Here is a 27895-nt window from a genome sequence, read left to right as displayed (position 1 = left end):
TTTCTAGGAAATTTTATTAAATTTACCAATAAATTTCCATTAAAAACAAATTATCTAAAAATGAAAATAAAATTTACAAAAACAAAATTAAACTAAAACCAATATAAAATAACCCAAGAATGTAAATTACAAAGGATTTAAAGTAAAACAAAATTACAAAAGTTTCAATAACACAAATACATATATCTCTACATATGAAAGTGATATACAATAACTTCATGAACCAATGTCTTGACGTCTTCAATTCATACTTGCAATCGGAACCGTAGAAATTGCCTAACAAAACAAAACAAAACGTTAAATTAATAAAATGAAAGTTAAAATGCAATCTTTAAATTCAAATGTTAAAAAATTATCATACATGCATACACATAAGACATGTAGTTCCAAATCTACCCTACGTATGCACATAAGACATGAAGATTCAAATCCATGACCTACAAGTCCAACAATACTACAATCGACCAATATATCTATCAAATCACAAATCATAAATATGGGGATTGTAGGCTATGGCCTCAATTATGTTATTATGTTGCAATTCCTAATTAAAAAAAAACACCATTTTACTCTTTCCACTGTCACATTCTTAGCAAAGCACCATACAGAATGATCACAATATGATAAAATAATTGCACCTAAAGTTATGTGCAAGAACGACTACAATATGATAAAATGGTTAATAATTTAAATGTATGATTATGTTGGAACAAACCTAAGTTATTTTAGGCTTCTGCATAAGTAGGATTCACCACAATCTCTATCTTTATCATGCTAGCAGCAACATCCATTTTGCCCTATATATTAATCTACAATTCTAAAAGCGATAGTTGAACGATATTGTTCTATTAGATGTTGATTGATTAAATTATACTTGCACTGTGTAGAGGACTCCAACGTTGTTCAACAATTGTGAGACACTTGGATTATTTGACGAAGCCAACACCAAAAGAACAAAAATCTATCAGAAAAAAAAAACTCATAAATATTAATCATTAAACACCAATACCTGTAATGCTGAGATGAAATACCTGATGAGACTCTACATCTTTATCAAGGTTGTTCGGTCTTTATAAATAACTCCAAGATTGTTACACACAAATGCACAATGGAAATTAATGTGAAAAGCAAGTTCATACATCAGAATTACCTACAAACAGAAGGGAGAGCTTATTTACTACAAAATATGGAAAGTAACACAAAGGCCCTACAATGACTGAAGGTCTTTCTTTGTACAAATCAAAAGAAAATAAAATGGATGACGAATTTAATGAGGGAGAAAGACAGAAAAATTCCATCAACTTTACCATTTCAAACTTGAGCATATTGTACATAGCATCTGCAAAATGACAGTAATAATACAAAGTTTTTCACAACCAAACAACCAAAAAGTAACAATTAACAACAACTACCTCCCTCTGATGCCAATTTTGATGATCACAACCTTCTTCTCAATAGCAGTTTCAGTGGAGACGAAATTAGGGTGTGATTTGAAGTTTCCTGCAAGAGAGGTGTTCGTTACAAGGCAAAAAGCGAACGGATCTGAATTTCTATTGAACATACAAATCCCCAATTCAATCATCGCTAATACTGGCACATAAGCTCCATAGGCTCAAATACGTACCATGTATCACAAACTAAACCCTAGATGCTGAAATAAAACAAACTAATGAGAAACATTGGTTAGAAATCGAACCAGTTCTTTGGCACTTTGCTCGGCGATGGGAGAAGCGGAAGAGGAAGGTGGATATGGCGCGGGTGAGGAGAACGTTAGCGGCGACTTGGAGAGTGGATCGGTCATCATCGATGGAGATGAAAGAGACCGGAGAGAAGGGTAGCTCGACTCCACGTCTTCAGGGAATGGATGGAGAGGGCGGGATTTCTGAGAAGATGGAGATTGGGGAAAGTGAATGGCACTTGGAGGGAACATATGAATATTGGGGGAATTGGGCGGGATCATCTAAAATTTTCAAGTAAAAGAGAAAGTTATCATATATATATGACTTTTATATTAACTGTTAATATTAATTATTATTTTTTATTTTTTTTCTATCAAAATTTTCTATATTCTATTAATATGGATTAGGATCAAATACAAAGGATCCTAATTGTAAGAAGTGTAAGAAGGATTTATAGAGTGACAAGTGTCCAATAACCTAAAACTAAACCCACTACACAAAAAAACCCCACTAAAAAAAAAAACCTTAAACATCCACCACCACCAAAAACCTAAACCCCCACCCCCCCCCACATCACCCACCCTAAAAAAAAAAAATTCTTTTTTTTTTTTCTGCCGAGGGGGTGGGGGTTTAGGTTTTTGGGTGGGGGTGGGTGTTTAGTTTTTTTAAGATTTTTTTTAGGTTTTTGGGGGGTGGGGGTTAGGTTTTTTTAGGTTTTTTTTTTGGGGGGGGGGGTGGGGTGGGGTGGGGGGGGTTAGGTTTTTTTTAGGTTTTTGGGGGGTGGGGGGGTTTAGGTTTTTTGGGGGTTTTTTGGTGAGGTATAGATTTTTTTTTGTTTTTTTTTTTTTTTTTTTGACGGGGGGTGGGTGGGGGGGTTTAGGTTTTTTTGTGGGGGGGGGGGGGGGTTAGGTTTTTGGGTGGTGGTGGGTGGGGTGGGGTGGGGTGGGTGTTTAGGTTTTTGGTGGTGATGTAGTGGGTTTAGTTTTAGGTTATTGGACACTTGTCACTCTATAAATCCTTCTTACACTTCTTACAATTAGAAGCCTTTGTAGAATAACTTGACCCAACTAATTATATATACACACATTTACTTTGAATTAGGAAAAAAAAATATTAACAAAAATGATAACAAATAAAAATTAAATTATTCTCATTCTCATGAATCGGTAAAAAATCCTCGTCCATATGCAGCATCACATATCATAAACTAAACCCTAGATATTGAAATAAAACAAACTAACGAGAAGCATTGGTGAAAATCGAGTTAACTCTTTGGCTCGTTTTGCTCAGGGATGGGAGTAGCGGAAGAAGAAGAAGATGAAAATGGTTGTCGTGTTAAACGGTGCGTGACGATGACGATACTTGCTGCGTCTAGTTGTCTGGTGACTGATTTACATTGCCATAGGAATTTGATGGGCAGTACGTTGCCACAGGCATTGCGTTGCGGCCATACGTTGCCACAAGCATTCGTTGGGTATCGATTCAGTTTGGAATGGTATTGATCAGTTCAGATCGTCACGAGTCTATGATGTAAAAACTCCATGGATAGAAAATCCATGGAGGTTTCTTTTCATTCATATCTTCTTGTTTATCTTCTTTAGTTGGCCATCACTAACCCTAATTGGCCCATCACCCATCCTAATGGACCATTGATCATTTTAAACGCCTTTCGTTGACAATAATGGAACATGAACAACCCTAGTTGACCACCAGTGGCCCTAATTGACCTATCAATCAGCCTAATATTGGACCATTAATCATCCTAAACTTCCTTCATTGACCAAAATGTATCATGAACAACCCTAGTTGACCAGCATTGTCCCTAATTGATCTACCAATCATCCTAATGGACCATTAATCATCATAAACAACCTTCCTTGACACTAATGCAACATGAATAACCCTAGTTGACCACTACTTGCCCTAATGGTCTATCAATCTTCCTAATAGGCCATTGATCATCTTAAACGCCCCTCGTTGACATTAATGGAACATGAACAACCCTAGTTGACCACTTTTTGCCCTAGTTAACCAATCAATCATCCTAATGGACTACTAATCATCCTAAACGTCCTTCATTAACAAAATGGTAGCATGAACAACCCTAGTTGACCAGCACTCTTCTAATTGATCCACCAGTCATCCTAATGTACTATTAATTATCCTAAACAAGCTTCATTGACACTACTCTAGCATGAACAAATTTAGGCAGTGTTTGGTATGCAGGAATGGGAGGTGGAATGGAATGAACTATTGCGAGAGAAAGAATAAAAGTGTGTTTGGTTGGTCAACGTAATGGAATCACTTATTCCATAAGTCATTCCATCCCCTCAAATTCATTTCATCCACTCCCCTTGTTTTTTTTCCATTTCATTCCCTCTCTCACCCTACGTCACAAACACCGCTCATAACCACCACCATCTGCCACCACCACCACTTGCTATCGTCACCACCCGCCACCAACCTCCGTCGACCAGCACCACCATCCTCCACCGCCCGTCGCCACCGCCATTGACTACCATCCCTGCCACCCGCCATCGCATACCTCGACCACTACCGCCACCCCCCGTCGACCACCACCACCATCTTCCGATGCCACCACCCGCTACCGTCGAACACCACCACCCGCCGTCGTCGCCTCCATCCGTCGCCACCACCATCGCCGCCACCCGCCACCGCCGACCACCGCCACCTCGACCACTATCGCCACCCTCCGCCGACCACCACCACCATCTTCTGCGGCTACCGTCGACCACCACCACCCACAATCGTCGACCACCACCACCCACCGTCGTCGCCACGACCACCGGCCACCGTCGTCGCCATGACCATCGCCGCCACCCGCCACCGCCAACCCCGACCATCGCCGCCGCCACCGCTAACAACCGTCACCCACTGACCACCGCCACCCCCCGTCGCTACCACCGACCACCGCCACCCATCGCTGCCACCACCACCGATCACCGCCACCACCCATCGCCGATTTAATTCATTCCTCTTTTCTTACCTACTAAACAACACAAGGTAACGATTTATTCCTTTTCTGCATGGTAACCAAACAAGACTATGGAATGTAATGATCCATTTCATTCCTTTGTTCATTCCATTACCTCGTCCATTCCATTCCCTCATCTATTCCATTACGCCATACCAAACAGACCCTTAGTTTGCCATTATTGGCCTAATTGGTCCATCAATCATCCTAGTAGACCACTGATGATCCTTAAAGCCCTTCAGTGACAAAACTGGAGCGTGAACAACCCTAGTTGATGACCACTATCCCTAATTGACATATCAGTCTTCCTAGTGGAGCATTAATCATCCTAAACAACCTTCATTGACAAAAAATGTAGCATGAACAACCTTAATTGACCATCGTCACTATATGTTTAAGCAACATGCACGTGATCATCATCGTAATATATTTAACAATAAAACCTTATTTTAGTAGTATTTAACGATACATCGATAAGTACACATATACATACACTAACACATACATATATACATATATAATACATATAAAAATATATAGGTACGTACATCAGTACATGTATACACAGTAAATCAATAAAAAAATAAATATTTGTAATCATGAGAAAAGTAATTTTTTAATCCTAAGAAAATTATTTGTTTATTATTATTATTATGAATACTATATATGAAAACCTTTTTTAATATTTTGTTGTTTAGTATTATTAAAAAAACAATCATACATATAAAATTAGTATATACTTATTTTTTATTATTAGTTTTTATTTATTAATCAATTTTATTATTTGCTTAATACTTATTTTTTATTATTAGTTTTTATATATCAAGAGATGCGGTTTTAGAACCGCATCATTTGGCTCTTGATATTTTTTAAAACATCTATAAGATGTGGTTACACAAGAACCGCATCTTTTGGCCCATGCTTTTTTTCAAACAAACATAAATCTTTTTCAAAACACCCATAAGATGCGGTTAGAAAGAAGGACCGCATCTTTTGAGAGCACCCATAGCATCTTTTGATCAATTATGTACTAGTGGAAATTCCACTTTATATAAATATGGACCTAATTAAGGAAAGCACACTAGTATTGAAAACACATATTTTGCACAAATTAAAATCTACCTACAATGCTACATCAAACAAAAACAATTAAGGAACAAATGAGTTCAAAACCATAAGCTAGGCTTATACAAACTAAGAAAATCTCAAGCTGGGATAATTTAATCAGAGCATGTTTAATGGAACTACTAACTTGAATAACACAAGCTAAGCTTATATAAACTTAGCCACACAAAACAAATCACTATTTTGTTATTTTAGAGGTATATTGCACGTCTATAGCAAATCTTTGGATAAAAATGAAGTTTTAGTGTATATACCATGTTTTACAAAACTATTTACTCACAATACTATTGCCAAATCTCACTTGAACTCCTATGTTTAAAAATGACAAATGATATATACATAATACTATTGTTTCTATTATTTTAGGTGGGTTTACCAGTTGAAGTGGGACCAAATTGGTGTGGTAGCAACTGATATATGTCGCCAAAAGCTTTTGGAAACAACCATCCATTGATTTTCACAAGAAAGTAACCCAATCATTAAATCAAAATGATTAGTATAACTCTTTTTCTAACTAGCAATTCTTAAATACATCAATACAAGTACCGTACAAGATTGAACTCGCAACTTTTTTTCGTATATAACATATTACTTAACCATGAGAATGTCTACGATAACTCAAAAAGGCCTCTCAATCAATTAAACCTTAAAGAAACGGTTTATATAATTCTTGTATAACATATTACTTAACCATCAGAATATCTTTGATAACTCAAAAAGGCCTCTCAATCAATTAAACATTAAAGAAACGGTTTATACAAAGCAAACTCCTATTTTGATTTACCAGCAAACTAGTTCGTATTTATCTAGTTCACAACCTTAAGAAGGCCCCGTGGCTTGCTTTCATCACATGTACTATATTATTCATACGTACCCTTCCATATGGTTCCAAAACAAATTCTTCATTTCTTGTTTACTCGCATGCACACACACCATCTTATACTTTCTGTTTTACTTGAATGATATTATAGTACTAAGATCAATAGACATTCTCTCTCTCTCTCTCTCTCTCTCTCTCTCTCTCTCTCTCTCTCTCTCTCTCTCTCTCTCTCTCTCTCTCTCTCTCTCTCTCTCTCTCTCTCTCTCTCTCTCTCTCTCTCTCTCTCTCTCTCTCTCTCTCTCTCTCTCTCTCTCTCTCTCTCTCTCTCTCTCTCTCTCTCTCTCTCTCTCTCTCTCTCTCTCTCTCTCTCTCTCTCTCTCTCTCTCTCTCTCTCTCTCTCTCTCTCTCTCTCTCTCTCTCTCTCTCTCTCTCTCTCTCTCTCTCTCTCTCTCTCTCTCTCTCTCTCTCTCTCTCTCTCTCTCTCTCTCTCTCTCTCTCTCTCTCTCTCTCTCTCTCTCTCTCTCTCTCTCTCTCTCTCTCTCTCTCTCTCTCTCTCTCTCTCTCTCTCTCTCTCTCTCTCTCTCTCTCTCTCTCTCTCTCTCTCTCTCTCTCTCTCTCTCTGTACACACACATACAAGGCCGTCTCCGAGAATCACAAAAACATTTTTTGCCCTGTTCGAGATAAAAAATTTGGACCCTATTCGCAAATCTTCATATAATATAAACTCATCAATCATTCAATCAAATATATAAATACAACGATAATTGTTATGAAATTGATAAAACAAGTTAACAAAAATAGTGTAGCAAAAATTATTAAAGTATCGAACCTACTTACTAAGCGAACAGTGTGGTTCTCCTAGCGTTTTTTGAAACAAAGCTCTCGATCAACTTCTTGTAATCCATAGTAGCTAATCCTTTAACATCGTATTTCAAAATTTGCCACATATTAATAGAATGGGCAAAGATAGTATATAACTGTTGTATTGTTCGAAAAGAGTTATTTAAACTCAGTAATTGTTTTAGCCATGTCACACTATGCTAGATTTAGACTATGACAACCACACGCACTATAGAAAGGTATAGGATTTTTTTTTCTAAAAATCTAGTTTGAACTCCTTTGTTTTTTCCTCTCGTGTTTGCCCCATTATCGTAACCTTGACCACGCATATCACCAATATCAGGACCAAGAGACTCTAATTACTTACATGTAACTTCAAAAAGTCCTAAACCTGTGGTATCATCAACAACCAAAACACCTAAAATGATTCCTCAACGGTCACAGAACTAGAGTTAAAATTCACATACCTCACAATTATGGACATTTGCTCTTGGTGACTTGTATCAGGCATGCAATCGAGGATGATGGAGTAATACTTTGCTTGTTTAACCTTTTTGATGATTTCCGTTCTAACTTTATCCGCTAATAATTGTATCAACTCGTTTTGAATATTGTGGCCAAGAAAGTGTACATGGCACTCTTCATTCAAAACACGAAGCACATGTTCTTTCATAATCGGGTCAAACTCTTCCAACATCTCAACCAAACCCAAAAAGTTTCCATTGTCTTATACAACTTCTCATTTGACCCACGAAAGGCTAAGCCATATTTTGCAAAAAATTTCACATGTGCAACAATCCATAAAATGACTTGCTTCCAATAATCTTTTTCATTTTTAAATTGCTCAAATGTCACTTTGTCAATTGTTTCTTTGCAATTCAATCGTTGGCGCAATTCAAACCATTCATTCATATTCTTCAAATGTTCTAAACCAACTTAATGTTCTTTAAGTCTACCACTAGCAAGTCTCCAATCCTTATAACCTTCATTGTCCAACGCACCTTTTGGATGCCCCTTTCTAAAAACTTTACAACAAAAACAATAGCGTTTGTCAAGTTTTTTCGAATACACTAGCCATTCTCTATCACACGTCTCCCTATTTGATAGAATTCTAGTATACAAGGTATTAGAAAAATATCTTCCAAATTTATCCACCGGGCCCTTAACAACATCCATATATCTTTTTGGACCTTTCATAACCAACTATTTAATCATGTCATTACTAAGCCCACCCCAATTTCTAGGATCAAAAATATCAATATCAATATCCGGAACCGGATTAACATCATCTTCACAAATAGTAGCTTCTACATCTACAGTAGCATTAAAATTATCTTCACCTTCGTACACATCTTCGTCACCTACGTTCATATTGTCTTCTCCTACATTAGCTTCTTCATCTACGTTCACATTGTCTTCACCCACATTATCCTCACCTATGTTAGAACTAGAATTTTGAGTTTCTTTTGAAAAAAACTTGTGTATTCGGTTTTGTTTTACTTCGTCCGCTTTTCTTTTCTCTTCCTCTAGCTTACTCTTCTTACATTTTTTATGGCCTGATAGGTGTTTGTATTTAGGAACGGGAGGCATACTTTCTAAATATTAAACAAACACAATCATTCAATCATACGAAGTTTAAACATACATAATACACTTAAAGTATTGAACATCAAACAAAGTTACTAAACACTAGCATTTAGAGCGCTAAACATATGAAATCAATATCACACAATAAGACTAAAGGTTCTAAAATTAAAAAAAAAAAATTATAAGAGTTTTCTACCTCAATCTCAAGATTATCCACCCCACAAAACCTTGGATTCGCCCTTTGAAACACCTCATGCGTCGATGATGATGATGATGATGATATCCTTGATTTCTCACTCGATTTCGACCTATAAATCCTCCTCTGCTGCTGCGATGATGATGAATCGTCGTCTAATGTCTGGTGATGATGAACGACGACTGAACGTGAATCCCCCAGGCCCCAAGTCGACGTTCGGTTTTCCCACATGACACTTGGGTCTTGGGGCTGGGCTTATTAATTGGGTTTAAACTTGTTATACAAAGGCTCTTATTTATAAAAACTTTTAATTGGGTTTTAAACTTGTTATACAAAGGTCCTTATTTATAAAAACATCCAAATATATATATATATATATATATATATATATATATATATATATATATATGTTTTAAAAATTGTTCGGGCCCTATATTCATTTGGGCCCTGATCGTTGGCCCACCCTGCACCTGCTTGTAGCCGGCCCTGCACACATACATATAGGTCAAACTAATTTTTTTTGAACGTCAAATTTGGATCATTGACGGACCACTGAACTATCATCGTACAATCAGCGGAACCCCTCATATCCATCTCCACTAGACAGTAATGTCTATACACCAATTCAGGAGTAAATCCAATAAATTTGATAAAACTCCATTTTGAGAATGGAACCCCAGACCCAGTGGTTCTTAAAGCTTTATCTCACCTTCCAAGATGTCATTAGGTCAAACTAATGAAATCAGGATGAGGTTAGGGTCAACCACGTTCGCTTGGCCCATTTATTTTTACAATTTTTTTGAAAGGTATAAAATTAGGATGGGTATTTCATGCTATGGGTAATAATTTTATTGTAGTAATATACCACCAAAAATATTATGGGTTAAACGATTTAATTAACTTGAGCATGCGTGAGTTGCTATTGGTTTAGTTTGTTCCTCATATCGTGTAAAGTAAAATTAACGAGTAAATGAAGATTTAGAACCAAAAATAAGTAAAGATATAATTAAACCGTATTTACAAAAATAGCATTTTTTTAGCATTATAAATTTAAAACCCCTAGTTTTAGTATCTTAAGATAAGACGTCTGTCTAGCTAATGACACCTGCTGCATTACGAGGTGAGTGGTGAGCACGATAGGGAAGCAGGTCATGTGCATTCACCAACTCCTTATGCAAACAAACAATAACACTTTTGATCTTTTGCCACCCATAAAGTGTTATCTATAGGTCATGTAACATCTTTTTAGGCACTAAAAGTGTCTGCTAAAGCTCTTTTGAACAAGGGACAACCACGAGTAATCTTAATGTTGGGATTTCAGCTTTATTGGACATGTGCCAAGGCCCCAGCCCAGTCTTCACCACTATGACAACCCGAACATTAGACCATGCGTTATCCTCTTCTAAAAGGGGACGTTGCAGAGTCTACGTGGCCACAAGTGAATCAAAAACACAATTTTATGAAAAAAATAATAATATTACTCGACTCTTTGCTTTAATCTTTGAGTTACAAAAGAAACAAATCAACTAACCTATACAAAAGCCCAAGTGAAGAACACTTCTTGTTATCAAACGAACACACGGAACGGCCGAAACAAACGTCACCTTTTTCTTCAAACAAATTACAAAGTAGATACTTTTCTATTTAATTTGATGAACAATTAAATAAGTAGGAACAAAGGTGACTAACAATTAACTTAATCCTATATATCATTGGCGTAGCTTAGGCATAGCCCGAGGGGGCGCCCGTCCTCCCGAACTTTTCAATGCGTAGTGTTATGAATAGTACTTTTGTATAGAAATCTTTTAGGTATATACGACGCCCCCCCCCCCCCCCCCCCCCCCCCCCCGCGGTTTCGGAAAATTTTGGGTGGGGGAGGGGGGGCAAGCTTCGCCAATGCTGTATATAGAGACCCTTACACCAATTCTATTTGAATACTAACATCAATTGTCCTACATCTACTCAAATCAGTATCCTTATTTACCTACTAAACCAATTAGTTTATAAATAAACAAAGATAAACATAAAAGTTTAAAACTTCTCCTCCAATTAAGCCACCCTATGAGACCAAAACCGAACAACCCTTATACTTTTGGTCTCATAAGCAACTTGATATAAGTTTCGACGAAAACCAAGTTGTATATATTCAAAATAAACAATTTTGGTCTCATAAGCGGTTTTGACACGCATTTAGATCGATATCGTCAAATGATATTGAAATCGATAACTTTGGGATAACGAAAAGTTTTTTTTTTCTTTTTATCATGAATGTTTAGTCATGTTTTTTTTTACTTATTATGTAAACTTTTAATAAATAAATTATTAATCTTGTTTTCATTTTGAGTAAACAGCCAAAATGGTCCCTGAGATTTAGTCACTTTTGTCACTTTAGTACAAAACTCAAAACTTTTGATTCTTGGTCCCTATGGTTTCAATTTTGTTGTCATTTTCATCCAAAAGTAAAATCTGATTAGATATTTCAGTTAACATCCAGCTTTTTTGTCTTTTTCCTCCCTATTAATGAAGGGGAAAATGGTCAGATTTTTAAAACGTTTTATATTAAAACGTTAAAAGACCATTTTACCATTCATTGAAAAAGAGGAAAAAGACCAGAAAAAAACTGAATGTTAACTGAAAAATCTAACAAGATTTTGATTTTGGATGAAAATGGCAACAAAACTGAAATCACAAGGACCCATATTCAAAATGTTTGATTTTTGGACTAAAGTGAAAAAAGTGATCAAACCTCAGGGACCATTTTGGCAGTTTACTCTTTTATTTTTCAATTTTATTTATTAGGTAATTGTTTTAAAATTAGTAAATATTATTTGTAATAGAAAAGTTTTTAAAATGTTGAGTAATTCATGTGGTGAACATAGTTTAAAAGATAGGGTAAGAATATGACATTAGTGAATGTTGAGTGATGAATCTAACACATGGTCTTAAATTTGAGTAAATATTAACACCATATATGGGTTCGATGACCGGTCAAAATGAATTAGAGTTTAAACCTGAAAGTTCCTTTGTGATTCGAATGAGGTCACAAATTTAAAGAAGACCTTGTTGTAGCAACTGACTGCATGACTTTCATCTATTGACTTTGTTTTTGGACCCATGTATATAAGCTTGTTTATTTACTTGATCGCTGTTAAAACATATGTCATGTAAATCGTGTCAATGGCTGTTTCAGCTAGATATATTCTTGATGCTACTTTTATGTGAATGAAATAATGAAATGGTCTTAAAAAATGCGATTTTTATACATCAGTCACCAACATGATAAACTTTTTTTTATTCACAAAATGAATCATATGGGTTTAGCTTAATTTGATAAGGAATTATCTTGATACAATGACACATACGTGCCTGGTTTCTATCTACTCACATACCCTCGAGTTTTATTTTCGAAGAGGAGTTAGGGGCTGTTTGTTTACCTTTTAATGAGCCTCTTAATGGTTCAGACCTCTTACTGGTTCAGCACTTAATGGTTCAGACTGTTTGTTTTACGATCAGATGTCTGAATGTTTCAGACATTTGTCTCTGAATGGTTAAGATTTATACAAAGTCTGAATGGTTAAGACCTCTAATCTGAATTGGTCAGACATTTGCCTCTGAACGGTTAATTATTATACAGGCTCTTAATGGTTCAGACCTCTTACTAGTTCAGCACTTAATGGTTCAGACCTCTTACTCGTTCAGCACTTAACCATTCAGATGCTGCCAAACAGCCACTTAGACTGTTAGCCGTGGAAGGCCGGGCTTCACTTCGTCATATAGAATAACAGAAAAAAAAAAAAGTAAATAATAATGTAAATCATGCGAACAAGATATTTATGTGTTACTGGTTAATTAAGGAAAGCAAAAAGGATTGATAAAATTAGGGGAAAATCTTCATTAATAAAATCAAAGAGGCACCCGTTAATTTCTTAACAGACCCGTTGGAAGGGAGATCTACCCTTCGACCGGCCGATATTCTGGTCTTTGAATGGGTAGGAGGAAAACATGCCTGTGTGGATCTAACAGGGGTTTCCCCGCTTGTGGGCTTAGGGGGTAGTGCTTTCACGGTGGGTCAGGCTGCTTTAAAGGCTGCTTCGGCTAAAGTGACCAAACATGAGAAAGCGTGCCTTGACAACCAACACGTGTTTATCCCATTTGCTTTTGATACTTTTGGTTTTCTGGCGCCAGAGGCTGTGGACCTACTTAATCGAGTTCAAAGGGTCATGCATAGTAATGTTATGACCCCGAGATCTATGAACTTAGTTTTTAAAAGGCTTAGTTTTGCTATTCAAAAAGGGGTAGCGGCGCAGCTTGTTGCCCGTTTACCAACTATTTCGATGTAAATTTTTCTCCTATTTGAATAAAGCCTTAAATCATAGAGAGTTTGGGTATGTCGGGCGAGCCACATAATTCAGCTCATCGAGACATTTCCATCCACTTCTCTTGGGCCTCATAACTCTAAAACCGTACCCTAAGACTATAGGGTGTGGTCATGACCCTCGTGATCGCCATTACCCTCCACGTCAGTACCATGTAACATATCTCTAATCCACCGTTCAAAACCACTACTCTAAGGGTGTGGTCATGACTCAAACCATTAACCCCTTATTTATTTTAATTTATCTTTGTTTAAAGAAAAAGGAAATGATTTTTTGAAAAATGGAAAGGAGGACCATGGTTGCCATGGTTTAGACCGTGGGGTATGGTGGGGCGTGGGTTGGGGGCATGGTGCGACACGTGGAGTATGGGGCACTCAAGACCAAAAGCCAATTTACAAAGGGGTATGGTGGTGCGTGGCTGGGTGGCGTGGAAAAAAAGCCAATTTCAAAGGGCTAGTGTTCTTGGCCAATGAGGTTCCACCATGTCATGTGGGTAGCTATGCCCAACGTCCGGGATGAAACCCCCGCCCAAGGGGCCATGCCGAAACCCAAGCCCACCCGCAGGGGCGGACCAAGCCCAGCCCAAGGTGGGCGGGCGCACCCCCAAGGAAAAAAAAATTTAGTGCTAAATTCCGTCGAAAATCCCGTCCGCACCCATTGAAATTTTTCGTTCGCACCCCTTGGAATTTTCGACCGCACCCCTTGAAATTTTTTGTCCGCACCCCTTAGGTAAAAAGTGTTATCAATTTATATTTTAATTTTTTTAGTAAACTCTTATTTAAAAAGAATACTAACTAAATTATATAATTTTTAATACCTAACTAACTAAACCCAAATAACCGTACACTTACCCACTTATAATTCCTAACTAGCTTCCCCACTAAGTCTTAGCCCATTAACCAAACCTAACAATATTTTAAACTATAATAAAATAATTAAAGCCCAAAACCTTTAGAAATTCTCTCCCGCTCTCTCTCTCTCTTGCGTCCCTGCACAGCCAACGAACAACATCACCCAGTGACAACAGTCCAGCAGCCGGCGACCACCGTAATCAGCCACCATACCACCGTCGTTCGACACCAAATCTAACCGGAATCCGAACACGGGTAAGTTTGTTTGTTATTTTGATAATTTTGGTTGATATTATAGGAGAAAAAAGAGTAATAAAGTTGTTAAATAGGTTTGAAATTTTGTGTGTTTTGACGTTGTTTATGGTTGTTTAGATGACTTTTAGGGTGATTATGTTGTTTGTTTATTTTTAGGGTGATTACAACTTACGTTATGATTTCTATGGCTTGAATAGTTGAAAATTAAAATTGAAATATTATGTTATAGAGCGATGAACTTATGTTATATAGAGAAAGAATTGATTAAGAAATTACTTTTAGATGATGTTTTGGATAGATTTCAAAAATTGAAAACCCGTAGGGCGTCGACGTGTTAATTATGTTTGTAACAAGGTTTGACATGTTTTTTGATGATTATATAAATTTAGTTTGATGTTCGTTTGTTTTACATGACCCGACCCGATACGAACCGAATTTTTTACTTATATACCTAGGGGCCTAAAATTTTTAAAAATGTTCCGCACCTCCATGGAAAAATCCTGGGTCCGACACTGCCCACCCGGGGTGGTGACTTGGGCGTTTGTACCCAACCCACGCCCCCATACCCCATAGTCTTAATCCATGCGAACCATGGTGGATCAAGCAAGGGGGTAATGTAGCCTTCTATTCATGTTCTTAGGTGGCGAATTATGTCCCAACTATCAGTGGCGGAGCTAGAAATTTTTTCTTATGGTGTCATTTTTTATGGATACCCCCAAATTATAGTTACCTGGAGTCAAACTTTTTGGATCGGTTTGGATCTAGTCGGGTCGGGTCGGGTCAAATCACATAATAAAAGCAATTCAGTAAAAATACAATGTCATTGAATAAAATCACATAATAAAATAACAAAGTCAGTTGAAATATATAAAAAATGCATTTAATAGTTGCTCTGTACGCATTTTCATGTTTTTAAAACGATTCATAATGTTTTCAATGGCAACTTGCAAAAAAAAAAAAAAAAAAAAAAAAAAAAAACCCCTCTTTTTCATTATAAGAAATAAGTGTACGCATCATTCAAATGATCATCAAACATCCTGTTAGGTTAAACAATTGAAACAAAACAAATTAGACATGGAGCTATAATGCTTACTGGATTAGAAAAAATAAAAATTAAGCATAGACCTTTAATGATTTAAAGTGAACTAATTAAATTCAAATAATTAGGCTTAATTTTTTAAATATAAATTTGTTTATTATGTAATTCTTTTAGAAGAAAACAAAACAATGGTGTCGTTTGTCAAAAGACAATGGTGTCGCTCGTAAAAAAACAATGGTGTCGTTCGAATTTTTCCTATTATACATTGTATTTGCTACATAAAATTCAATGGCGTCGGATGACACCGTTGTTCAAAGTGTAGCTCCGCCACTGCCAACTATGACCCCATACCCTTTATCTTAAGTTATGTTTGTTTAAAATTTGGGTCTTATGTCATGTTCTCATTAATCAAGCTAATCCATGTAAGAGTCGGCCAGTTCTTAGGCCCGCTACTCATCATTATTTTAAACAGGTTGAGCAGTTTATCATTTTAGTTTATTCACTGTTTTATTTTCATGTTACCAATCTCATGTATAGACATTGTTATTGACCATTTGAGTTCTACATTTTAAATCTTTCAAATTCTGTCTATGGTGACAATTAATTATGTTGGAATCAATACTTTGTAATAACACATCATCATGATATATATAACTAATTTTCATATTCTTTTGGACCATAAATGTCCATATTCTCTTGAAAGTAAGAACAAAAGGAGAATATAATAAGAAAACGTACATTACTTTCTCCCTCAAATTCAAGTCCATAAATACATTACGAGCATATGTTTGATATGTATGGAATTAAATATATCAAATAAGTCTTTTTCTTGGAGACCCCTTTTGAATTGTAACACTGCCTCAAAAATATTCTAATATTCTATTGTAAATTTATAATATCCAACCACGATATGATGCCCGACCACATTTTTCTTGTGTTCTTGAAGTGGGATTCGTTAAATTTATTCCATTAACACAACTAGAAGCTTGTAATGTTAGTATAAATATAGTGATGCAACCACACTAGGTCACTCAACTCGACTCGACTCATAGGAATGGGGTTTGAATTTGAGCTAACAAGTGGCTCGCCACAACAACTCAGTAAACCACTATGTGTTGTGAGTCCACAGTTCGTGTCCCCAAACCCCATACACATGTTGAGCGGGAAGAAGTTGTTAGCTCTTTCTGATGGAAACTTTGGTGTCACTGATGTCAATGGTAACTTGATGTTCAAACTCAAAGGAAAACTATTGAGTGTTCATGGTAAACGTCTACTAGTCGATGGTGCTGGAAACCGTATCCTCACTTTGCAGAAAAGGGTCAGTATTTCAATCACTTTTATGTTTTTTTACTGGATTTAAAACGTACACCACTGACACATCAAGCTGCATGATTTGGTTTCTTTACAAATCATACTGGACGTATTATATATTAGACTGACATAGAAGCGACTGATGTACATGACATCGCACACCACTAACAAAGGTCATACGATATGACTTTTTTTTTCGTTTATGTGGCCCGTATAGTAGTACCCTTTTGTACTACACCAGCATGCGCGTACATAAGTTATAGATTACGAATGAAACCCAATGGACTAATCTAACCGATTTCTTAAAATTTTCAGCTAACAAGTGCACGCAAAAGGTGGCAATGCTTTAGAGGAGATAGCACAAACCCTAGAGATCATGTGTTCTCTGCTAAACAAGTTAACCGAACCCAGTTCAAGACTTCACTTGATGTATTCTTGGCCTCCAATAGGAACCAAGATATTGCTGACTTCACAGTCAAAGGCAACTGGTTTGAAAAACGTTGTACTGTTTATGTTGGAGAGACTACTACTGTCATTGCAGAGGTACGTAATCAAGCATATAAACAAGTCAACCTTTTGACCATGCATATTGCGAAAATAGTTAAGTGTCGTGCTTGTGCCACTTCATACGAGAATCTTGGGTATTGAAAATTAAAAAAAAAAATTAAAAGTAAAGATGTATTAAAACTCAACTTTTATAATAAAACTTTAGGAACATAAAACTTTTTTAAAAGAATATTGAATTTTAATAATCCCAACTATTCGTCATTGACCGCCAACAGTCTCAACTTCAAAAATAACCATTGACAGTCCCGACTATTAACATATTAGCCTCCAATAGACCCTGACTAACAGAACACTAACATCGCTAGTCACGGTCACCGTAAAAATGTTTTTCGCTGGAAAACTCATTTTTGGCCAGAAAACTCAACATCTTTGTCCCAAATCTCTTTCTAATCTTGTTACGGACCTTTAGTAATCTTTGTCTATTAAAAGCCCCAATTATTGAAGTTGCCGGAAAACTCGTTTTTCGCCGGAAAACTTCTTTTTGGCCGGAAAACTTAACTTTTTGGCCGGAAAACTCAACATTTTCGCCACAAACTTCTTTATAACCTTAGATCAGACCTTTAGAAAACTTTTTCTGGCCAAAAACGGTTTTCCAGCGACCGGAGACTAACGACGTTAGGATTCTTTTAGTCAGGGTCCATTGGTGGCCAATATGTCAATAGTTCGGACTGTTAGTGGTTATTTTTTAAGTTAAGACTGTTGGTGGCAAATGACGAATAGTTGGGGTTATTAAAATCGAATATCCTTTTTTAAAAGACCGTCAAACTTAGAAACTTGAAATTTTTAAAACTATTTTTTATTATTTAAACTTCAAAATTTTTAACCTTCATTATATTTAATATATTTGTTATTTAAGAAAAACTATTTCTAAAAGTTATAATTATTATTAAAGCTTAGATTTTTTAATTTAAAACAGAAACAAACATCAAACCGTAGATGCGTTTTTTTAAACTTTTAAAACTTAGTTTTTAAAATTATTTAAAAACTTAAAATAAAATTATTAACACTTATTTCTTTAAAAGCTTCTTTAACTTTTAAACTTAGTTTTTAAAATTAGTTAAAAACTTAAAATAAAATTATTAACACTTATTTTTTTAATAGCTTCAATTGTTAAGAAATAGATAAATAAGAGTTTGAAAGTAAAGGTGGGTTGTTGTCTTCCAATTTTTTTTCCACGTCGACGCATGGGAAACTGGTAAAAGTTCATTTTAATTTTGTTTTTTTTTTAAATCAGTATTTCAGTCTATTAGTTTAAAAATTGTCAAAATAGTCTCTATGATTTCACTTTTATAACTATTACAATTCATTCTCACTAACACTATCAGTATTCTATTAGTTTTTTTGAAATGACCATAATACCCTTATTATTAAAATTAAAATAAATAAAGAGTTATTTACTTTTTTCGTCCCTGTGGTTTGTTAAAAATAACAATTACAGTCTATTAGTTCTAAAAATTGCCAAAACAGTACCAATACTTTCACAACTTTCACCTTCAACTCACAAACAATGACGGTTAACAACTTCATCTATCTACTATCCTTTACTCTACTCTTCACTCTCTCTGTTTCCTCAAATCTAGCCGGAAGATCAGCTTTTTCGGCTCCACACCCTCTCCACTTCATCCATCTTCAACATCTCCCACCAACACACAAACATATACCTGAACGATGACCACTTCCACCACCCATTATGCCAACCACTATCATCAAACTACTACCTACCCTCACACCCTATGACTATTCTCTTCAAATAAATCATCAGCCAACTTCTTTTCTACCGATGACTTCTACCAATTTCGACCATTACATAAGGCACCGCCCATACTTCATCTCCACCCCTCATGTTTTTCAAGTAGACCTTAAGTTTTCCTACTGACGTCGATTGTGATGGGGGAAATTAGATGGTCGGATCTGAAGAAATGGGGAGAGTGAAAAGTAAATTGAAGGATAACGGTACTATTTTGGCAATTTTTAGAACTAGTTGACTTTAATAATTATTTTTTCACAGAACACAGGGACGAAAACGTAACTAACTCTTTATTATTTTAATTTTAATTTTAATTTTAATAATAGGGGCATTATGGTCATTTCAAATAAACTAACAGAGAATAATTGGATGACGTTAGTGTGTGTGGGAACTGTAATAGTTATGAAAGTGAAACTATAGGGATTGTTTTGACAATTTTTAAACTAATGGACTAAAATAGTGATTTTTGACAAACTATAAGGACGAAAAACGTAATTAAGTCTAAAAACAATTAACGAAAAATAAAATGAAAGTTAAAAAATAGTCGAAGATTATTTTTGTAAATTTGTTGGTCAATTTGGTTAATTTGGTTTTCTAAAAGTCTAGAAGTGTTACTTTAAACGACTAGTGAAGCTTTTTATGTGGCTTGAAGGTGTCCTGGTTTCACCTTATTTTTCACTCGTAAAATATTATAGTGTAAAATATTAATTTTTTAAGAGTCCGGCCCCTACTGATTTAGATTTTAAAAGTCCAGGTCTCACTAAATTTTCGTTCAAGATTCGCCACTGCTTTGAACATATGATAATCTTGTCTCTAATCAAGGTTTATGGTATAAAATTATAGATCAACAAGAAACAAAATGCTCAGTTCATGGCTTTTGGAGTCGACAATTATACTATTACGGTTTATCCAAGTGTTGATTACGTGTTCGTTGTTGCACTCATAGCAATTCTTAATGAGATTAATGATGATAAAGATGATGATGATGAGAAATGAAGAACGAATACTAACCTAAATATTATGGTGTTATGTATAATAAAAGAAGAATAACATGTCCTTACTCATGTTATGGTGCATCTGATGTCATGGTTGTATCTCAAAAATGATCAAGTGTATCTCTAATGAAACGCCTAAATAATAGTACGACCTTTTTAATTTTAGCTTGTAATTAATTATATTTGTTAAAACACTGTCTAATTCATACTTCATGTTGTTGTTGGGCCTGATAGTTATTAGGCTTTGCTGCATACCGTTATTCGTTTGGTTTGTTGGGCCGGTACAAGGTCGGTTGTGTGCAGGTAGAAAGAGCAAGGTGCAGAGTGTATCTTTCCAGGGGTCATAGTGTAAATTTAGTATAGCTGGATATAAAAGTGGAGAGAGACAGCAGATCTTTATCACCAGATCTTTCATTCTTCTCAAACCATCTTCGAGACTCTTCTAGGGTTTTATTGTTTCCATCAGTTGCAGTCGAAATCGTTCCAGATCGTTTATTGTACTGAAAATCGTTCCAGTTGTTACTGCACGTCTTGTGGATCGATTGTTGCTGCACATCTTGTGGTTTGATAGTTACTGCAGATCCTGTGGATCATTTGTTTTTGGTTGTATCGTTCTTATTAATCAACTGATAACTTTCAGTTGATTATATCTTGTAGTGTTCATATTTTGATCTTACAGTTTGTAAGATCTTGGGAAGGTTTGGGCGTTTTTCGGATTGGATAAATAATAAAATTTCTGTCATGTTTTTGTCGCTAGATCTGCTGTTATTTTAGTTTCTGTTTCATTTTGTACTGATTATACCAGTTTTACATGGTATCAGAGCGAAAATCGCTCCTGATTCGTATTGTTACCGTTGCGTTGTACTGATTTGTCCTTGATTTTTTGTTAGGTTCGCTTCTGGTGTGTCTAGGGTTGCGAATCAATTTGTGGTTGGATAGATCGACATTATCTTGGGAGATTGTTGTTCTTGTTGTGCAACTGAAACCCTAGTTAGGGTTTTCTTTGTTGAGCAGGAGACGTATCTTCTTCTCGCTGTCTTGAAACTGCGTTGGTCTCTAAAAATACCCTTGAAGGTTTTTTAGGGCAAACCAACCAGTCATATTATTTGGAGATTTTTCTATATCAGGTTTAGTAGTTCTTAAAAACTACTGATCTGATATCTTGGAAGCTTTAGCACCCACTGTAAGAACGGTCTTATCCGTCATTTTTCTTTGTTTTTGCATCATCTTTTGTGTGTCTAGGCATCCCTGTTTACCGGACTAGTCGGGCCGGCACTTGATCGAGTCTGTCTTTGTGTTGTTGTATTATGTTGCTGTTCTGTATTGTTTTCATTGGTCTTGCAACTGTATTATGCTTGTCCAGGCACCTATAGAGTGATGACCCTGGAATCTGGCCTCTGATACAGTCTTGTTGTTGTGTATATTGTGTGCAATCTGTTGCAATTCTTGTTTGATATTTTGTTTGAGTTTCTTGTTTCTTGATTGTGAATATGGGTGATACTGATCCTGGTACTTCTCAGACTTTGATAAGTAAATTAGATATTGGAGATCCATTATATCTTCCCCCTAGTGACTCTAGTGCTTTGACTATTGTTAGTGTTAAGTTGAAAGGTACTGAAAACTATTCCGTCTGGTCTAGTTCTATGAAATTGGCTTTAGAAGCCAAGAATAAGTTTGGTTTTATTGATGGTAAATGTGAAAGATCAACTGATGATCATGTTCTTGCTAGTCAGTGGGATAGATGTAACTCTGTAGTGTTAACTTGGCTTTTAAATTCTGTGTCTGAGGAGTTATTTTTGGGTCAAGTGTTTTCTAAGTATGCTTCAGAGGTTTGGGAGGATTTAAAGGAAACCTATGATAAGATAGATGGTTATGTGGTTTATGACTTGTATAAAAAGATAAACTGTATTTCTCAAAGTGGTTCTACTGTGGCTGATTATTATAATAGGCTAACTACTATGTGGAAACAGTTTGATGCCATGCTTAAACTGCCCACATGTTCTTGTAAAGCAGCTAAAGATTATAATGATTTTTCAATGTTAATCAAACTAATGCAATTTATCATGGGATTAGATGATGTTTATCAACCAGTAAGAACTAATTTGTTAACCAGAGAAGTATTTCCATCTGTCAAGGTTGCCTTTTCTGTGGTTTCTAGGGAGGAATCACATAGATTGTCTAGCAGTGGGTCAAAAAGTCAAAGTGTATCATTTGTGTCTAAATCAAATCAGACTTTTGATTCTAAAAGAAGAGTGTCTAATCAAAGAGGACCTAATCCAAACCTAAAATGTACACACTGTAACATGATTGGTCATATTGTTGACAGATGCTTTGAGGTTGTTGGTTATCCTCCAGGTTTTAAGAAAAGATCTAACACTATGTCTGGTAAAAATACTTTCACTAATAAGTCTAATGCCACTGTTGGATCATCTGCTAGTACAAGTATGTCTACTTCTGGTATGCCTTTTACATCTGAGCAGATGGCTAAGTTGTTGAGTCTTGTTGGTGAAAAGAATGTGGCGGACACTCAAAACACTAATATAGGAGGTGAGAATGTTAATATTAGTAGTTTTGTCAATTGTTCTAGTTCTGTGATGTTTGGTAGTCAGTTTAATTGGATAGTAGATTCTGGAGCTAGTCAACATATGGTAAATAATGATAAAGGTATGTTTGATATGTTTGCAGTATGAATCATGGGGGGATGTTAAAACACTATCTAGTTCATACTTCATGTTGTTGTTGGGCCTGATAGTTATTGGGATTTGCTGCATACCGTTATTCGTTTGGTTTGTTGGGCCGGTACAAGGTCGGTTGTGTGCAGGTAGAAAGAGCAAGGTGCAGAGTGTATCTTTCCAGGGGTCATAGTGTAAATTTAGTATAGCTGGATATAAAAGAGGTGAGAGACAACAGATCTTTATCACCAGATCTTTCATTCTTCTCAAACATCTTCGAGACTCTTCTAGGGTTTCATTGTTTCCATCAGTTGTAGTCGAAAATCATTCCAGATCGTTTATTGTACTGAAAATCGTTCCAGTTGTTACTGCACGTCCTGTGGATCGATTGTTGCTGCACATCTTGTGGTTTGATTGTTACTGCAGATCCTGTGGATCATTTGTTTTTGGTTGTATCGTTCTTATTAATCAACTGATAACTATCAGTTGATTATATCTTGTATTGTTCATATTTTGATCTTACAGTTTGTAAGATCTTGGGAAGGTTTGGGCGTTTTTTGGGTTGGATAAATAAAAAAATTTCTGTCATGTTTTTGTCGCTAGATCTGCTGTTATTTTAGTTTCTGTTTCATTTGTACTGATTATACCAGTTTTACAATAATCTATGACTTTCTTCTAGAGGTTTTCTTCTGGTTTTTGGAGGGTACGATATTTACTAATATAGTGTCTGGTATACAAGAATAAGAGGCGGATCGGAATGAATCGTTACGAAGGAATGAAGAAAAAAGGTGGTTGATTAGTCGATAGATTGGAATCACCTATTACATATGGCATTTCATTCCCTCAAAATCATTTCATCTGTCCCCCATGTTTTTTTAGTCCATCCCCTCTTGCACCCATCGTTTGTAACGTTTCGTATTTTTGTACTTTCTATTTTTAGCAAGTCATATTAAACTTTCTAATTTCAGTCAGTGTACTCTCATTTTACCCCATTTTGTATTTTGAGACTTGGATCATAATGAAAAATGCATTGTTTTGATCATATGCTTGTGTTAATACTATGTTATGTTATTTCACTTGGAAACACGTTAAACTATGTCGAACACGTAAAAACACAGTTCTCGAAACAAGCGTGATCAAGAGATTACCCTAATCCATTAAAAAATCGGGAAGTTATACGTTAATTCGGTAAATTACCCAAAATTTGGGCTAAATCAAATAATTATAATATATATTATTAGTTAAAATAAATAAATATAGTATTTGTATTAATTAAATAAATTAATTAATTAAATAAATTAATGTTGTAAATAAATAAAAGATTTGGGAAATTGTTTTTTTTTAGTTAAAATGGTTAGTTTAAACCTAACCTAGTTAATAGATTCTTTTGGTACTTTCAAATTAACCTAGTTAGTCCAACTAGGTTAGTTTTCATAAAGAAATCACTAACTGAGTTATAAAACTCCTTCGTTAATTATCAAAAAGGAGAACAAAAAGGGGATAAACCCCCTGGAACCGGTTGGGTGGGACTCGAACTCGCGACCTCGTTCTTAACAAACGAACCTTCAACCACTCGGCCGGGCATGCCACATCCAAACAATTATGGAAACATACCACTCTTATACGCAACTTAGTAACATTTCCATTTTTTTTTAAAAGTTGCCGCCAACACATGACAGCAGCAACCTTCCTTTTTGACCTTCATCTTCCTCGCGAGATATACTGGTTACCATAACAGCAAGCAATCATCTTGATTGCCAGTCAATCAAGATCATTTCCATATCAACCGATTCAATCAACCAACGTTTCCGTAATTACGTAACCTTTCGACCCCTATAAATACCGAACCTTCCGACACCCTCACATCACCATTCTAAACGCATCTCACCATTCCCAACACACCCTTGTTCGCAGCTCGCCGGAGGTCAGAAAACGAGCCGAAGAATCCAACTGTCGCCGGAGAACCGCAACTCGCCGGAACTAGTCGGAGATCCACTCGCTTGGTGTTCGGTATATTTCCTTTCGCTAACCTTTGTCTACCATTAAATCCCTGTTGTTTATATATATGATTCGGCAATTATACTCACCCAAATGGACCTAATGAATGAAACCGAAAAACACAACTTACGTATCGTTTCGTTTTCTTTTTCCGACCAAGAATCATTTTACAGTTTGTTAATACTATTTACAGTTATTATCCTAGTTGCTATTATTATTCCATTATTATTGTTACCGTTATAATTATTATTATTATTATTTATATTACCATAAATCACTGAAATTGATTTATTTATTTTATAAATATCAATATTTATATTGTTATTAGAAATATTAGCATTCTCATTAAATATAGATTCAGTATTTTAATAATATTATTAAGCTATATTATTATAAATAACCAGAAATTATTATCGATATTTTGATCAAGATTATTCAGAATTATCATTATTATTAGATATTAATCAGATTTATTATTATTAATCTATATTAATCGGAGTTGTTATTATCAGAATTATTATTATTATTAATATACATATTATCAGAATTATGTTATTATTATTATTATTAAAATTGTTATTATTAATAATATTTCAGTTATTATTATCAAATTTATAAATCAAATTCCTCAATAATATTATTATTTGAAATCGGTAAAACTAATATTTATAAAAATCAGAATTTTTTTATATATAAGAATTGTTATATATAAATCAGAAATCTTATTAGAATTACTATGATTAATATTTTTAATCAAAAAATTATTATTATTATCATTACTATTAATATTATCATTCTTTATTATTGTTATCTTTATTTCACATAAACCACCATTTTGGTAGTGATCCTCAAATAATATTCGGTAATAGTGTAAAAGTAACTAGCTCGAATTTACTATAACCCTTATAATTACTAACAATATTAATGTATACCTCATATTACAAATAGGGTAATCTCTTGCAAATCTCTTGGATAATCTCAAACCTTCCTACTCTTCCTCACTTACCAAGAAAACGCAACGCAATCAATGTGAGTATACTCGATCCCATTTTCGTTTTACACTTTTTGGGTGCAATATGTATTCCTTATCAAATTACACAATCATGTTAAACATTTTATGCACACTCTATCCATACTCTATGTGATACATTTTAATCATGTTAGACATGTTATGCTACTGTAAACACTCATGACTATGTGTTCATTAACTTTGCAAGCCTCCCCTAACAATGGTAGAGCTATAGGTTGAGAAACGCCCCTCTCGTTATATTAATGAGTATTGTTAGGTTAAACTATGTTAAAACCACCCGTACACTTTTGGGTTGGACACTTTAATTGCGTTAAACTTTGGTTTGGACACGTAGAGTAACATCGTTTCGAGTATATACTGTCAATATGATATTGTATTTCACATTTGGATATGAGCAACATTTTAAACACGTACTATGCTATGTATGAAAACTTGTATACTCGCCAACATGCTTTTGTTGACTTTATTTTAATACATATTGCAGGTTGATTGATCAAGATACAAGAAAACAAGCTAGGATGGCTTAGAAACCCATTTTAGTTATAAACTTTATTTGAATTTATGTTTTGGATATTTGAAACTTTGTATTATTCTCTAATTTTAATAAAATGATTAAATTCATATTGTCACATCTAGTGTTATGTTGTTTTGAGCAATTTGTTCGTCTCATCCCGATGTTTCCGCCATCGGTTGGGGTGTGACATCGTTAACAACTACACAACCCACTACCATCGCCACCACCCACCCCCACAACTGACCATCGATGCCACCACTGACTAGTTGCTGCCAACCGCCACCGCCTCCATCGGCTCCGCCACCCCGACGACCACTATCGCCGCCGCTACCCATTCGCCACTGTTGCCACCCACACACCGCTACCTCCGCCCCCACCAGCCACCATCAATAGCCACCACCACTGCCGCCATCCACCACTCACCATCGTCACTGCCGCCCACCGTCGCCGCAGCCCACCACCATTGGCGCCGCCCACTACCATCGCCGCCATCCAAAACCGGCCACATGTTTCGTACCCACCAACTACCGCCGTCACCGCCTGCCCACCACAGTTGCCACCCACTGTTGTCTCTGCCATCACCGACGGCCACCGTCGCCGCTACCCACCCGTCACCGCCGCCCATCGTTGCCGCCACCATCGCCACTCATCGTCGCCGTCGCCACCAACACCACCACCGCCACCGCTCACCGTGTAACACCCCGTTTTGTAGACAACTATTAAAGTATAAATCATCAATATTTCTTATATTGTCTAACTAGTAAGTAATAAGTCGAATGGTCATTTAAAATATGTAGTGGTTAGACGAGTACTTCGTATTACAAGAGACCGTATAATAATAACAGAATATATTGTATTTTGATCCTACCTCGTTTTTAATGAAACTTAGGTTAAAACGTAGACAAAATATTCGCGTTCTAATGGCATATCGTCGTTTTATAAAAGAAAAACGAATGAAGCAACTGAATTAATTATAATAATATAATCATATAAATTATAAACTAAAACTTTCACGTAAAGAGTTTCACATATGTAAACGTAAAGTTTCACATATGTAAACGTAAAGAAGCAACTAGACAGGCATGACAACATTGTCGTACATCAATGATTTGAAGTAATTGAGAGCAGCTTCACTGTTTCTGTAAATAAAAGTGCATGTAGAAATTTAATGTATAAGTTTTATTGTTTGGTAAAGCTCTGGTATAAAGAATACTGAGGATACGATACCTCGTTGGGTGTTGTTAGTAGTCGTATTTGGAGCACGGGTAGGAGCTCGAGTAGGGGGACTCTACATCAA

The 27895-nt window shown here is 35.7% G+C and overlaps 2 protein-coding genes and 1 long non-coding RNA gene across 7 annotated transcripts; 1 reads left to right on the top strand and 2 right to left on the bottom strand.

Annotated features, from left to right (window-relative positions):
- Positions 1–87: 87 nt before the first annotated feature.
- On the bottom strand, positions 88–1953 carry LOC110884541. 2 transcript variants are annotated; one of them, XR_002561280.2, is made up of 6 exons: positions 1697–1953; positions 1308–1500; positions 1032–1150; positions 875–961; positions 716–797; positions 88–276 (listed from the first exon to the last, which is right to left on the bottom strand). It is a non-coding gene; the product is annotated as an uncharacterized LOC110884541 (long non-coding RNA). The 2 variants fall into 2 exon arrangements; XR_002561278.2 differs by having other exon boundaries at positions 716–961.
- A 6710-nt stretch (positions 1954–8663) lies between these two features.
- Positions 8664–9050, bottom strand: LOC110881095. The gene has a single exon (XM_022129465.1). It carries the CDS (start codon positions 9048–9050, stop codon positions 8664–8666), a length of 387 nt encoding a protein of 128 aa, XP_021985157.1.
- Positions 9051–15144: 6094 nt separating this feature from the next.
- Positions 15145–23658, top strand: LOC110884540 (protein LURP-one-related 15). 4 transcript variants are annotated; one of them, XM_035978961.1, is made up of 4 exons: positions 15145–17082; positions 17391–17618; positions 20619–22931; positions 23070–23658. In XM_035978961.1, the coding sequence occupies exons 3-4, from the start codon at positions 21875–21877 to the stop codon at positions 23072–23074; spliced, it is 1062 nt and encodes a 353-aa protein (XP_035834854.1). In that variant the 5' UTR covers positions 15145–17082; positions 17391–17618; positions 20619–21874; the 3' UTR covers positions 23075–23658. The 4 variants fall into 4 exon arrangements, with proteins under 4 accessions (XP_035834854.1, XP_035834853.1, XP_021987952.1 ...); XM_035978960.1 differs by having other exon boundaries at positions 20619–23658; XM_022132260.2 differs by lacking the exon at positions 23070–23658 and having other exon boundaries at positions 15500–17082; positions 20619–21873.
- Positions 23659–27895: the final 4237 nt, after the last annotated feature.

This window comes from Helianthus annuus, chromosome 10 (assembly GCF_002127325.2).
Source record: "Helianthus annuus cultivar XRQ/B chromosome 10, HanXRQr2.0-SUNRISE, whole genome shotgun sequence".
Lineage (NCBI taxonomy): Eukaryota > Viridiplantae > Streptophyta > Magnoliopsida > Asterales > Asteraceae > Helianthus > Helianthus annuus.
The sequence above is the reverse complement of the archived record's forward strand: the minus strand, read 5'-3'. Positions and strand labels throughout refer to the sequence as shown.

Coding starts and splice junctions, on each gene's coding strand:
- LOC110884540 (XM_035978960.1), top strand. CDS start 21,875: ATGGGTGATACTGATCCTGGTACTTCTCAGACTTTGATAAGTAAATTA.
- LOC110881095 (XM_022129465.1), bottom strand. CDS start 9,050: ATGCCTCCCGTTCCTAAATACAAACACCTATCAGGCCATAAAAAATGT.